We start from the raw sequence: 14832 nt of genomic DNA on the forward strand, positions 1-14832 counted from the left end.
TCCGGGTTAGTAGGGAGGGTATGCGGAGGACCTGTAAGCTGCTTGAAAGATGTGATGTCACAAGAGATACGTACAGTCTTCTTGAACATACAGCTGCTGTTCTCCTGGGTCATAAGGCGTCTGTGCCCTGCTACGACACGATGGAACACTCTTCTTCAGACACGTGACGCATCACCCCCATGCGCCTTATCACGAGTATATTTCATATGTAGAGGGCGTGAACAGCTCCCGCCCCTGGTACACTTACATGTAAAACAACACATCATCATTTAGATATTTTTATTCATTTTTTTTCTTGGACTGTGGCAATGCTGTGACATGACCTTGGTAGGCTGCAGCTTCTAATGAACAGCACTCAGCTTCATTAAACTTTCCCCCATCCCACCCTAAAAAAAAAAAAAAGAAATTTCAAATAAGTTCATACCCGGTTCTGCTTGAGTCACACCATACATTTCCAGCATATAAATCCACAGAAAAATACTCCTCACACTATTAAGATTACAGGTGGTTGTTTTTTTCCTGGAGGGAACAAAAGTCCTACCTTAAATTCTCACAATTTCCCCCAAGCTCTCATCCTCAAAAAATAATTTCTACAACTCCCCCTTTTTTGCTGTTTTTTCATTATGCGTCAGATTTGTGTGCAAAGTTCAGAACGATGTTGGCACGTTTGAAATCGGCTATGGCACAGGTTTTTCTTATAACAAAGGTCCTTCATCAGGGCTCGAAACACCATTTTTGTGGATTTTTTTTTATTTTTTAAAAAAAGAACGAAACTCCAAAGAGACCCCAAAATGATGAGGACCACAGACTGAATGAGGCCCGGAAGGGGATCTGCTTTTCACTAAAACCCCAGTCCCTCCGACCCCACCAACCCAAGCCCAGCGGTCCCCATTATTACAAACTAAAAAATATTCCCTCTTCTCAGATCGTAGATGGGTGATGTCTCATCACTACTTCTTTTTCACACAGGATTGTGGACTGAAATAACCCAACAGCCATTCAATAGTAATACTATTAATAAAAAAATGCAATTTCTCGCCTCAGTAATTCCTTGATTGATTCTCCCTTAGTTTCACATGTTCCATAACACCTTTCCTTGATGAAAATAGATCTCAAATAGAATTTACGAATAAAGAGCTGTACCACAAAATAAGCTTTTTTTCTTTCATTTTCTTTCGTGACATATTTTTTCTTTTTTTTAGTAATACTTCAGGTAGTTGGATTGTGAAACATCCCATTGAAATATCAAAATATCTTCCATTCGTGTCTGTGTTTTCACGTAGTTTTTTTTTTGGACTTTGATACTGCAAACAAATGTTTTTTAATAAAAGGCTAAACCAGAGGCACACTGCTGCTGATGTGTGTGTGTTCTCCGCATGGGCAACTAAGACGCTTTCGTTGCTGCTGTGTTCCATGATTTGTGTTATATCACTCCCCCCAACTCCACCTGGTATGCACTGCAGACCTAAATTTGTGTCTCCTGCACATTTTCTTTTGAGCTGCTCTTGAACAGCAGAGGTTCGTGGATGGAGTTGAGGATGGGGTTTTTAGCACAGTTCAGAGTGCCCGTGTTGTTGTTATAATGAGCTTTGTAGGCCGTGTAGTGGTTAAGGTGGTCATGCTCAATTGCTGGCAGAGACATATGGTTATCACCAGGGTTGGAGGTTGGCATCTCGTCCTCGACATTGATGATCTCAATGGTCCTGGTCGGGCCATGGTGTTTGTGGAGCTGGTGCTGCTTCCGGAGCTTGTAGAAGACGATGAGCATGACTGCTGCCATGAAGGTTATGGCCACAAAACAGCCGATAATAATCTTTGTGGTCTTCATCACGTCGTCCAAGTCCTTCATGGTATCACCAGTGACATCGGTGATGGGAATGGTGTAGGGTTTTTCAGTAGATCCAGTGCTGCGTGGAGTCAGAGATGTTGTTGTCCTGTCCCAGCCGCCAGAAGGTGTAGGTCCAAGCACTTTGTCCGTTGGTTTTGGCTCCTCTTGGGTGGTCTCCATAGTCTCCACTGTGACCGTGGTGAAGTAGGAATATGGAGTGGTTGTCGTAGGGTCAGCAGCAGAGACATTGAGCGTGGCAGAAGCTGTGGTGTTCCCTGCTGAATTGGTGACCATGCAGGTGTACTGACCAGTGTCCTGGACAGTAACATTGGTAAAGTTAAGCGTACCATCGTGAAGCACTGAGATACGCACTCTGTAAGAACCGTGAGTCATCAAAGTCCCATTCGGAGTCAGCCAGTTCACCGATGTCATGGATGTGCCCGTCCGACACTTCAGCTCAGCAGCCATTCCCTCAGTGACATTCAGGTCTGTAGGAGGTTCTACAATTACAGGGGCATAACACGTGAAATGGCTCTGGTCCAGTTCCCCAATGTATCTAGCTTTTAGGTTTGGTGGTGAATGGCAGCGGGCACAGCAGGTGGTATTACTTGGCACCGTCTCTTTCAACCACCAGCTCAACCACAGCACATCGCAGTTACAGTGCCAAGGGTTGTGGTTGAGGTGCACCCGCTCCAGACGGTGAAGAGGTGTAAACAGGTCATGGGGGAGCGACATGAGGTTATTGTGAGAGAGGTTAAGTTCCTCCAGTGATTTCAGGTCATCAAAAGCATTGCGCTCAATTATTTTTATCTGGGCATGCATTAACCATAATTTCCGCAAGCTGACGAGCCCCTGGAAAGAGCCCGGACGGATCATTTCCAGCCGATTGCCTGAAAGCTCTAGCTCCTCCAGTCTCACCAGGGCAGTTAGGTTAGGGATGTCCTTCAAGTTACACATCCCCAGGTTGAGATACCTCAGGTTGACTAGACCTTCAAAGGCTGCTTCTGAGATAAACTCCAACTTCTTCAGCTCACCCAAGTCCAGTCGCCGCAGAGAGGGCACTCTATTAAAAGCATAGGAGGGTATACTCCCTATGGGGTTATTCCTCAACCACAGTTCCCTCAGTTTAGAGAGGTACTCAAAGGCTTGTGTGGGAACAGTAGTCAAGCGGTTATCAAACAGCTCCAGGGTGTTGAGGTTGGGGAGGCCATTGAAAGCACCCACCTCAATCTTGCCAATCAAGTTCTTGCTGAGCTGCAGGATCTCTAGATGCCTCAGGTGCTTGAAAGTGTCTTGCTTAATAACCTGGATGATATTCTCCTGAAGGTTAAGGTACCTGGTGTTGATTGAGATGCTCTCTGGTACCTCCACTAGTTCCCTGCGGGTACAGACCACTCGGCTGGCCTGGTTGCTGCAAGAACAAGTTGCTGGGCAAGAGGTAGGTGAAGTCCCAGCAAGAGCCAGCGTTGACACCCACACGATTAACAAGACCTGCTTCCAAACCATCCTAATGAACTTCAGCACTGGTATCCTGCGGGTAAAGCGGTGGGCGGCCATAGTCAACATTCATGCTTTAGCGATGGTCACTGCAGGAAGGGCTCTCCGGTGCACGTGTCTGAAATAGAAGAGAAAGGAAAACATTATAAAGTGGAAAGGAAAATGTTGATCACAGATTTACGAACAACAGGTAATGATTGGCAGTCGATCTAGTATCCAGTTGCCTAACCAACGGGCAAGTCAGACACTACATTGACTCCAACTTCAACTTGGTGTTTCTACCCCTGTCCCTGGCATGCCTGTGTTCAGTATACTCTCTAGTTCCACCATGTGCCGTTGAGGCTACCCAGAGAAGTTATTTTAGGTATATAACTCTTTCTTGGACAGACTTTACATGAATCCGAAACCTTCGCAAAGAGGTTGCTTTATGCATCAAATACCTTCACTGAGAGTCTTAGAGTGCATTAGCTACCACCCAATACAGCCTGCTTCAGACCCTTATCTCCTGACAGAGCCTTTTGCAGCATGAGCCACCTTCCCAGATAGCAAGTTCCATGGAGCCATCACTTTAGAGAGGGTATTTGGGGTGTGACTCCCCCCACCCCACAAAAAATGAGTTCTTGGTTTGGTAGTTGCGCCCAGGGGCCCTTGATCGGGTGTGCCATGGCTGTGTTACTTTTTCTGTTTATCCAGATTTCACTAAGAGGTTTTCACTTAAATATATACATTGATTGGTTTACCAATCTCTATCCATGTGAGTACCACTTGAACGGAGGAAAATGTACTACTTTTTGGAAACCACAAACATTGGCAGGGTAGGCTTGGATAGCTGTGCTAGTCTCAAGTTTACAGGCACACTACTGGCAATCAAACACCCATAAAGTAATGAGACAAATGCTTTTATATAGTCTAGCCACTGGAAATCACGCAGGGTAACATTCCAACCCATCATTTTTTGCCCATTATGTCACTCTTGAAAAGGATCTAATTTAGGGTTAGGTGGGTGGAGGAAAGCCAGACAGGGTGGCGGAAGACATTGTATCAGTCACCCTGTCTTTACTCTAACCCCACAAAATTAGAGATGTTCACTAGCCCACAAACATCTATATACATGGGCAGGAACCACAGTCCTGGCACTTCATGTCAATGTAGAAAACGTTTGACGGACAGCTCCATCAAGCAGGATGGCCGTCCGATAAACTTTTCCAATTTTTTATTTTGCAAAAAGAAACTCCTAGAGTGCAAGTGCGTTTCTGAAAATAAAAAAAACTGAATGAGCCCCACACCATGGGGATCAATTTCCTTTTCCTTTTACTCTCTCTCGCTGTCAGGATATAACTGCCCTATTTAGAAGGACATCCAACCATCCACTCTAAATAGGGCAGATAGTCTAATGGCTTACCTCCAATGGCTCGACTCCGGGCCATTGGAGAAAGTCTTACACCTACTGAATAAATTGTATTTTCGTGGGTGTAAAACTTGCAGTTCACATGACTCAAAATCAGGTGGATCGGCATATAGATTGGTGGACAGAGTACTACGCCACAACTGCAATGGAGTATCCTGTCCGCCAATCTCTAAATCAGTCCTAAAGGCCTACTTATTGCAAATCAATACTGTCCTTGCTCCTCAAGGGAACAGTCCATCCCAAACCTTGGTCATTGCATCTATTCACCCTGTGGCCCACTGCTTTTCTAGTTGGCAAATTTGAGATTCACCCTCCCCCCCCTGAATCTTACTGGCTAAGCTATGCTCCAGCTGTTCCATGTACACATTAGCTCACTAGGCACTCTGCTCTACGCAACCACCACCTTCCGAAGCAGGCTGATTTAACATAAGAATCGCCTGTGTAGTAAGGCTGTCTCTTGCCTCCACCACCATCATGGGGCAGTTGCTCCAGTCAAGCTAAAAGAGGCTGCTCCATGCTACCCAAAGAAGGCTCTTCTCATATGCAGCGCTGTCACAGAGAGGCGGTTGTATGCATCCACCACCTCAGCAGAGAGTCTGCCTCATGCATCCACAACCATCCAAGAGAGGCTACTCCAGTCAAAAGATATTTCTTGCATACACCAACTACCTGGAAAGACCACACCCTGCATCGTTCCTCTAAGTAAAGATGAGGCTTTGCCTATACACCTCATCCACAGAAAGGCTGCTTCCGGCATCAAACACTCCCCTAAAAAAGCTACTTCACCTATGCACCACATCTGCAGAAAGACTTCTCTCAGCATCAGACATCTCCCAAAACAAGGAGCTTCTTGTATCCACCACCTCTGCCTCTGCAGGGCATCAAACACCTCCTTAAAGAAACTACTTCATATATGTACCTCGTCCACAGAAAGGCAGCTTCCAGCATCAAACACTCCCCTAAAAAGCTACTTCACCTATGCACCACCTCTGCAGAAAGACTTCTCCCAGCATCAAACAGCTCCCAAAACAAGGTGCTTCTTGTATCCACCACCTCTGCAGGGCATTAAACACCTCCTTAAAGAAACTACTTCATATATGTACCTCGTCCACAGAAAGGCTGCTTCCAGCATCAAACACTCCCCTAAAAAGCTACTTCACCTATGCACCACCTCTGCAGACAGACTTCTCCCAGCATCAAACAGCTCCCAAAACAAGGTGCTTCTTGTATCCACCACCTCTGCAGGGCATCAAACACCTCCTTAAAGAAACTACTTCATATATGTACCTCGTCCACAGAAAGGCAGCTTCCAGCATCAAACACTCCCCTAAAAAGCTACTTCACCTATGCACCACCTCTGCAGAAAGACTTCTCCCAGCATCAAACAGCTCCCAAAACAAGGTGCTTCTTGTATCCACCACCTCTGCACTGCATCAAACAGCTCCTTAAAGAAACTACTTCATATATGTACCTCGTCCACAGAAAGGCAGCTTCCAGCATCAAACACTCCCCTAAAAAGCTACCTCACCTATGCACCACCTCTGCAGAAAGACTTCTCCCTGCATCAGACATCTCCCAAAACAAGGTGCTTCTTGTATCCACCACCTCTGCAGGGCATCAAACACCTCCTTAAAGAAACTACTTCATATATGTACCTCGTCCACAGAAAGGCTAATTCCAGCATCAAACACTCCCCTAAAAACACTACTTCACCTATACACCACCTCTGCAGAAAGACTTCTCCCTGCATCAGATATCTCCCAAAACAAGGTGCTTCTTGTACCCACCACCTCTGCAGGGCATCAAACACCACTGCTGCGGCCTATTTTAGTATCTCGCAATTATCTACTGGAACCCACTCTGGTCAGATGGAACTTTTTACTTGCCTGATAGCATGGAGGGAAAATTACCGTTATCACAATTACAGTCTGCAATTTTCCATAATCAAAGACTCGAAACTTAATCTCTTGGCTCTCTGGTTTTTATTATCAGCATGAAGATTTGCAGATACAAAGTCCTCAATACGAGGCACAACAAGTACATAGGCACTAACACAAAAGCTACTCTACGAAGAATCCGCATACGGCTAAAAATAACTAAAAGTACAATCTCTAAAAGCATGAGGTAGAACACTACCAAGCAAATGTCGATACTAGGGACACTGAACCATACCATCTCTGTCCCTACTCTGCACTAGATGACATCCCTACATAGCAATCCCTTGAGACCCTCATCGAATAAAAGGTGTCAGAGTGAAACTTCATAAGAAGACTTCACTTAGAGAGCTTGGTCTAAGTTGCCCCCTCTATCTCTTCGCCTAGCCGTCCTCTGCTTTGGGCTGCTCTGATCTGTTCTGCTCTGCTTCCACCCTCGGGGCGCTGTCCCTAATACAGAACCCCAAATCCCAGAACACGCCCTTTGCGCCTCCTCTTCTGCGGGGTCGTCTTTCAGTAAATTTCCACAGAGCGCTGTCCAGTTCCATCGTCCATCGCTTGGCCTTGAGTCCCAGACGCCATCCGCACTAGGAGTTACGATTGGTACATTCCAATACACTCCCATGTCTGGCTTTTACTGCATAAGTCAATTTGTGAACAAAGAGCTTCTCTACTAACGAGCAACTGTCCTTGCACCTGGGGTGAGATCATGCAAAGCAGACATTCTTCACATCTTTTAAGTTGCAATTTACTACAGCCTAAAACCTCTACTGGAATAAATCCCTTTTGGCCTATTGCCCTTGGCTAACATAAGAAAATACCAGGCCTTTCGCCTCAACGATATATGCGAATTCTGGCCACTACTTCGGTTACACAAGCAGGTTTCAATCACAGTATTGACATTTACGTCTTTCTTTCATGTGTGGTCAACCTAAACAAACTACAGACACGAAGTCTGGGGTACACATTTCTAACACCACATTGCATTTCCCGTAGCTAAACACTATACATTTCTCTAATACGTTTACCATGTGCTTGTACATTGCTAGCACTTCTACTTGAAATCGATATAGGTTATACAGTTGTAATACATTGCACACGAAATCCCTGAGCGCACATTTGATTATATACGGGTGCCAACTAACAGTGAATATAACGCACCCCTACAATTCTCAAACTTTTAAACGCTACATCAGTTCCCCCCTTTGATGACATCCGTCATCACACCATTACATTTCCTTCTTCAGAACTGATTTAAACCGTGCTAGTCATAACATTTCCATGTCGGACTCCCTCCAGTTTCTTAAGACTCTCATATTGCTGCTCCTGGAGCGTTGCCAACCTCCTCTCGTTTGCCTTTAAAGCTCTTTCAACCTTGCCTCCTTGATACCACTTCCATGCCTTCACACATCCCCACAAACAGATCACACAAACTACGGCAATAATAATCGGTTTCAACACTGAACCTAGGAATCCACTTCCCAGATTCGCAAACCAAGTTCCCACTCTTCCAAATCCTAATCCAATCTTCTCCCACACATTCACCTCCGTTAGATCCGTAATCTCCTTGTGAACAGTCGTTATGTTGTCTATGTACTTCCCTATCTCCTTCGAGTTGTCTGGAATATACGTGCAGCATTCCTGAACTTTCAATAATTTGCAGACTCCGCCTGCTTTGGCTAACAACACATCTAAAGCAAGGCGATTCTGCAAAACCATATTCCGGATCGACAACATCTCTCCAGCCACCAATATCAAAGATCTCGCCGTGTTCATAGACAACTCATCAACTACAGTCGCCAACCTTCGGATCTTCACATCATTCAACACCACACCCATACTAGGTATCATTGCTCCGAATATATCCCCAATCACTGCACCGGCATTTGTAGCCCTACGTCTCCTAGGTGGTCGCTTCGTCTCTAACAACTCCAAGTCCCTTGTGTGATAAATCTTCGGGAATATGATAGCCAAATAGCATACTCCATACCAATTGTCGGGTAGTCTGACATAAGCATTCGTCCCACAAACATAATACACTGTCGGGATTACTTCTACTGGACCTTGCATAAAATTCTTAGCATAAGCTTCCATTGTAAAAGTCTGAGAACAAATGCTATGTCCTACTGCGACCTTCTCCGTCTTGGATTGAGGCCGTGCAATACACAAATTCCCTCTCTGTGCCTCATCCAATGCTATTGGTCCATAACTTCCCTTAGATCTGTGAGCTCTCTCCTCGTCCGTCCAATCTACTGGGCTATCTCCGGTGTGTCGTGTCTCGGTCAACTTTCTATACCTGTCCTCTACTTGGTCTATGAATTTCTTCTCTATCTCTGATAACGCACACGTCAGGTTATTCCTGTGAGCATGCGCCGTATCCAGTTTCACAGTCGGTCTAAAATATTTCAGGAGTCTGTCCTCTTTCTTATCCAGATCATATCTATTCAAATGCTTGATTGCTGGCACCTCGGGAAGTACCGTGTCAAAATTTGAGAAGAAATACTCGAACTGTCTCCTGTCATAAAATAAACTGAGCCATATGCTACAAGAAATCCCATAAGTCAATGGGAGATGATGATACTTGATACCCTCATCCACTGAAGCAGGCAACTGCATGCACACATAACAATCCTTCACGTCCATCGCATCAACATACTCATACAGCAACCTTGCATACGCATTAAGCTTAAAATCACCCTTTGACAAATCCATGTGAAGTCTGCGAACATCTCTCAACTCCGATGATTCCTGCTCGCTAATACTAACACCACTCTGCCTTGGGGTAATAGGTGTGGGTGCTCCCTGAACCTTCCCCTCTTGCCTGTGAGCCACCATATAGGAACTGATCACTACCGCAAATATGGTGACTACCACAACTCCGATCCATGTGCCTATTATCAGTTTAGCCCTACGATGTGGGTTTACAGGATCTGCCATCTTCGGAATATGCTCAATGTCCAATGCAGTCTCTGAAAGGATAAGTCTCCTTCTCATTAATGTCTCTTTCGTGAACTTAGACAAACCTCCCTAACTTTCTTCGTTCTACAACGGAAAAATCCCTAATTTTGTTCTTCTTCCGCTCGGCTCTAGGTAATCTTCTTTTTAGCTGGCAACCTTTCTCAAATCAATCTAACATAAGCGCTGGTCCCAACAGCTCCAGGACTCCCTGCAATATTTCGAGCTTAAGGATGATCAGTTCTTGTGGATCTGGCACAGTCGTGAACGTCGGGAACTCCAAATTGTCCAAGATCATACCTCGAATGACACTCAGGAATGGCGGACTTGGGATATGAATCGTCAGAATCCCTTCGATCTCCAATCCCGGAACTTTCAGCAACACTTCCACCCTCTGGAGCGGGACACTGTTGACCAATGTCATCGACCTCAATCTTCCCGTGCTCGGTAACTCTGGCATCAGTCACTTGGTATGCCCACTCCGGGGAAGCGTACTTCCGACTTGGCACTCGAGTTCTCTTGGACCTTCTCACACCACCTTGAGGATTTTCCTCGTCTCCCGATTCTTCTTCTGGTTCTTCCGAAACTGGTGCAAGGTCGATGTCTGGGGCCAACCTCAGGTTTACCCGGTTCTGCTTTGCGGGCCAAACCCTTTCTGCTTCGGTGGCTCCCCCAGTCTTCTCTCCGATACCCTGTGCACTGCCTTCCTCTTCTTTGGCAGAACTCGATTCTGTACTACCCACTGCACCTCTCGCTCTTTCGCCGGTTTCTGGGTCAGTACTTTCTTCACGTCCTCCCCCAACTCGATTCAGTGCACCATCAGCCGCTTCAGCAACCCTTACAGCTTGACTTGCCCTCTCTGGCGATTCTGTCGGCTCACTGGGATCTTGGTTCTCGAGAGGGGCTGTATCTTCCAAGGGTGCTGGAACTCTACGGGTATGAGCAGCATGCACCCAGTTCGGTAAACCTCCACACTTGACAGCAGTGTTCGTAACAAGGATTACTTGGAAAGGGCCACGCCACCTAGCATCCAAACAACTCTTCCTCACGTGCTTTCGGACCAGGACCCAATCGCCTGGGTCCAAGTCGTGGCACCTGTCACTCGCAGCTGGAACCGTTGCTGTCTGCACCTGCTGAGACACAGAACGGACCACGTCAGCAAGGCCTTTACAATAGTCCAGGATCATATCATCAGTGATATTTATCAGAGCAGTAGCAGGTATTGCAGGCAAACGCATCGCTCTTCCCATGAGGATTTCATGGGGCGACAACCCAGTTCTTCTATCAGGCACACTTCGAAGGCTCATAAGGACCAAAGGTAATGCGTCAGGCCATTTCAGAGACGTAGACGAACACACTTTCGCCATCCGAGCCTTCAGAGTTCCATTCACCTGTTCCACTATCCCTGAAGCCTCTGGTCTATAGCTACAATGTAACTTCTGATCTATATTCAAAGCAGCACAAAGCAATTTCATAACTTCGCTGTGAAAATGAGTTCCTCTGTCCGATTCAAAGGACGTCGGGAACCCGTACCTTGGAATGAGTTCTCTCAATAAGAGTTTCGCTACTGTGAGTGTGTCACATCTGCGTGTAGGGTACGCCTCCACCCACCTGGAAAAGACACATACTATCACTAATATGTACCTCAACCCATTACACTTCGGCATTTCGACAAAATCCAACTGCATCCTATTGAAAGGTCCCCCTGACCTCCCTATGTGGCTCAATGTCACAGCAGTTCTCTTCCCCACATTCATCTGTTGGCAAGTGACACATCTCTGGCACACAGTTTCGGCCACGGCACGAAACTTCGGATTGTACCAAGTCTGACGAAACACTCTCATCATGGCATCCCTACCCAGATGTACAGCACCATGTATCAACCTCGCCATGGGATTCAACAAACTTTCCGGCAACACTGCTCGTCCATCATTTGAAACCCATATATCCACATCTCCCTTCTCACATCCAGCTCGTATCCAGCTGTCCCGTTCCTGATCTGAGACCCCTTCCTGAAGCTGCTTCAGTTCCTCCCATGTGTCAGCCATTGCTAACATCTGACCATACACCACCTCTTCCTCAGTTTCCTCAATGTGGATCTCAGTAAAGTTGCATCCCTGCTCTGCACAAAATCGAGCTACTTCGTCTGCATAGTTATTTCCCAACGAGACAAAGTCGCTTCCCTTCGTGTGGGCAGCACATTTAACAACAGCAATTTCATCAGGACCTTGCAATGCTTTTAACAATTTCCGCACATGATCACCATTTCTTATAGGAGAACCTGAAGACGTCATAAACCCTCTCTGGGACCATAGCTGTCCGAAGTCATGAACCACACCAAACCCGTACTGGCTGTCCGTGTAAATAGTTACACGGATCTTGTCGGCTGCCAAACAGGCACGAGTCAGAGCAATGAGCTCAGCCACCTGCGCGGAGTGTACTCCTTCTAAACAAGCGGCTTCAACCACACCCGTAATGGTGCATACAGCAAACGCTGCTCTCAATCGGCCGACACTGTCTCTTAAACATGAACCGTCCACGAAGAAAATCTCATCTGACACCGGGAGCGGTTCATCGACAATATCCGGTCTCGGTTTGGTGCATAGTTCCGTCACATCGAGACAATCATGGTCCTCACAATCTTCATTATCATCTATTTTTAGAACAGGTAACAGTGTAGCAGGATTTAAAACAGCACACCTCTTCAATGTCACATTATCTGCTGCAAGAATAACTTGCTCATAACGAGTCAGCCTATTATTCGTGAGGTGCTGCGTTTTAGTCCTAGTCATCAACAATTCAACAGAATGTGGCACATATACGGTAAGTGGATGACCCATCACAATGCTCTCACATCTCTCGATGCTGACACCTGTTGCCGCAACGGATCTGAGACATCCGGGCAACGCAGAAGCTACTGGATCTAGAGTAGCTGAAAAATAAGCAACTGGTCTGCGGACACCTCCATGATTCTGGGTTAACACTGCTAATGCGCAACCTTCTCTTTCGCAGCAGAACAATGCAAATGCCTTGTTATAATCCGGCATTCCCAACGCAGGAGCGCTACATAAGGCTTCTCTCAGCCTCAGAAATGATTTCAAACAATCGTCGTCCCATGGTACCGGATCACTTACATCCTTTCGCGTCAGCCGCTGCAAAGGCTTCGCTTCAAAGGAAAAGTTTGGGATCCACTGGCGGCAATAACCCACCATTCCCAAAAACATTCTTACTTCCCTCTGCGTCGAGGGAACTGGCATTCTCAAAATCGCATCAATGCGATCTGGAGACACCTTCCTTTTACCCTTTTCAATTCTGTGCCCCAAATACTGTACCTCAGGTAAACAGTATTGCAGCTTGTTTGGAGACACCTTGTGACCGTTCTCTCCCAGGAAATTCAACAACGCAATGGTATCGATCCTGCAAGCGTCTTCTGTCTCTGACGCGACAAGCAGGTCGTCAATGTATTGCACCAAAACAGAGTTTTTCGGCAACACAAGACCTTCCAGATTCTTCTTTAACAGCTGATTGAAAATCGATGGGCTCTCCGTATACCCCTGTGGGATACGGCACCACGTTAATATACGATTTTCTAGCCTAAAGGCAAAAAGAAATCTACTCTCTTCATGTAGGGGAATCGAAAAGAATGCCTGACACAAGTCAATCACTGTGAACCATCCAGCTTCGCATGGGATCTGGAACAGTATCACAGATGGATTCGGTACCACTGGACAACATGGAACAACTATGTCGTTTATTTTCCGCAGGTCTTGCACTATCCTGAACTTCCCACTCGGTTTCTGCAGTCCCATAATGGGTGAATTACATGGACTACCCATGATCTCCACCAGTATTCCCTGCCTAATCATAGACTCAATCACAGGTTTGATCCCAGCAATCGTCTCAGGCGACAGTTTATACTGAGGGGTTCTCGGGAATTCCGCGTTTGGCTTAACCTGTATCTTCACTGGTTCCACTCCCCTGACTAAGCCGATCTCCTCTCCGCTTAGATCCCACACATCGGTCGCAACTGACTCCCTCAAGTCCTGTGGAAGCTCCTCCACTGTCAGAGCCGGGTACACTTCCACGCACCCCTGCTGATTTGCAACCTTAAAGGTCGCGTCGTCATCTCTAGTCTGTACCTCTACTCCCCTCGGGGTACAGTAAATTGTGCAATTTAGCTTACACAATAAATCTCTTCCCAACAGACAAACAGGACTAGAATCGCACACCACGAACTGATGTCGATCCCTAAAGTTTCCTATCCTGACTGGAATCGGTTCCGTCAAGGGGCTAACTAGTCTCTTGTTCGCCACCCCAACCACTTGTATACTTTCTCCCGAGAGGGCTACCCCCGGAACTACTGCTGATCTTATGGTTGACCTGGTAGCCCCCGTATCTACCAAGAAGGTAGTAGGGCGTCCATCGAGTTCGGCTTCCACAAAGGGTCCCTTCTGATCTACTTCTAATATGGCCCTGAGCAGGCAATCATCGTCCTGACCCAAACTTAACTGCGCCAGCAAATCTGCATCCCTCTCCTCTTCCACTTCGAACATGGGCATCTGCAAATAAGTCCGAGCTCCCTGCTGTATGTTCTGCATCCTGGGTGGCTGGGGAACCTGCACCTGCGAGACGCCTGTCCCCCCTTGCATCGTTCTCGGTACAGTCACCGTCTGTACCTGCTCCGCCCCAGGGACCTGACCCATTCCTCCCTCCATCTGCGGCTGATTATAGGGGTTCAAGGGACACTCGCGCCTCCAGTGTCCCACCTGGTGACACTGGTGACACGCAGTCGTCTTCTTCAAGATCGCTACATCTATTCCCGTCCTAGGGTCCACGGGTCTCGGCCTTCCCTGACCCTGCATATTCTGATTCCCTGTCTGATAATTTCCCTGTCTTCGCCCCACTGGACCCCCATTCGGCGGTCCCTGAGCCGCTTGCATCTGAATGAGCAATAAGTTATCCTTCATCTTCTTGTGTTTTGACTCAATCTCATCCGTGCAGTACCTGGCGTACCGCAAGATCTCGTCTACGGGCTTATTCTGCCAACAGATCAAATGCTGCTGTATCATAAGACTGACCTCGGGCTTCAAACCCAGCACGAACTTAGACACAAACTGTCCCATGTCCTTTGTTTCTAGCTCATCTAACCCACTGTACTGCTTAAAAGCTTTCAGAAGTCTCTCATAAAATTCATGTACTGTCTCCTTGGG

The 14832-nt window shown here is 46.7% G+C and overlaps 1 protein-coding gene across 1 annotated transcript in view; it reads right to left on the reverse strand.

The window, feature by feature from the left end:
- Positions 1-264: 264 nt before the first annotated feature.
- The window catches only part of LRRC4B (leucine rich repeat containing 4B), a 267108-nt gene continuing 252540 nt past the window's right edge, over positions 265-14832 (reverse strand). The window contains exon 2 of the mRNA XM_085616125.1: positions 265-3443. Coding sequence (XP_085472251.1) covers positions 1466-3394 — 1929 coding nt within the window. The 5' untranslated portion in view covers positions 3395-3443 and the 3' untranslated portion in view covers positions 265-1465. The remainder of the gene's footprint in view (positions 3444-14832) is intronic.

The sequence above is a fragment of the Triturus cristatus genome, chromosome 7, assembly GCF_964204655.1.
Source record: "Triturus cristatus chromosome 7, aTriCri1.1, whole genome shotgun sequence".
NCBI classification, from domain to species: Eukaryota; Metazoa; Chordata; class Amphibia; order Caudata; family Salamandridae; genus Triturus; species Triturus cristatus.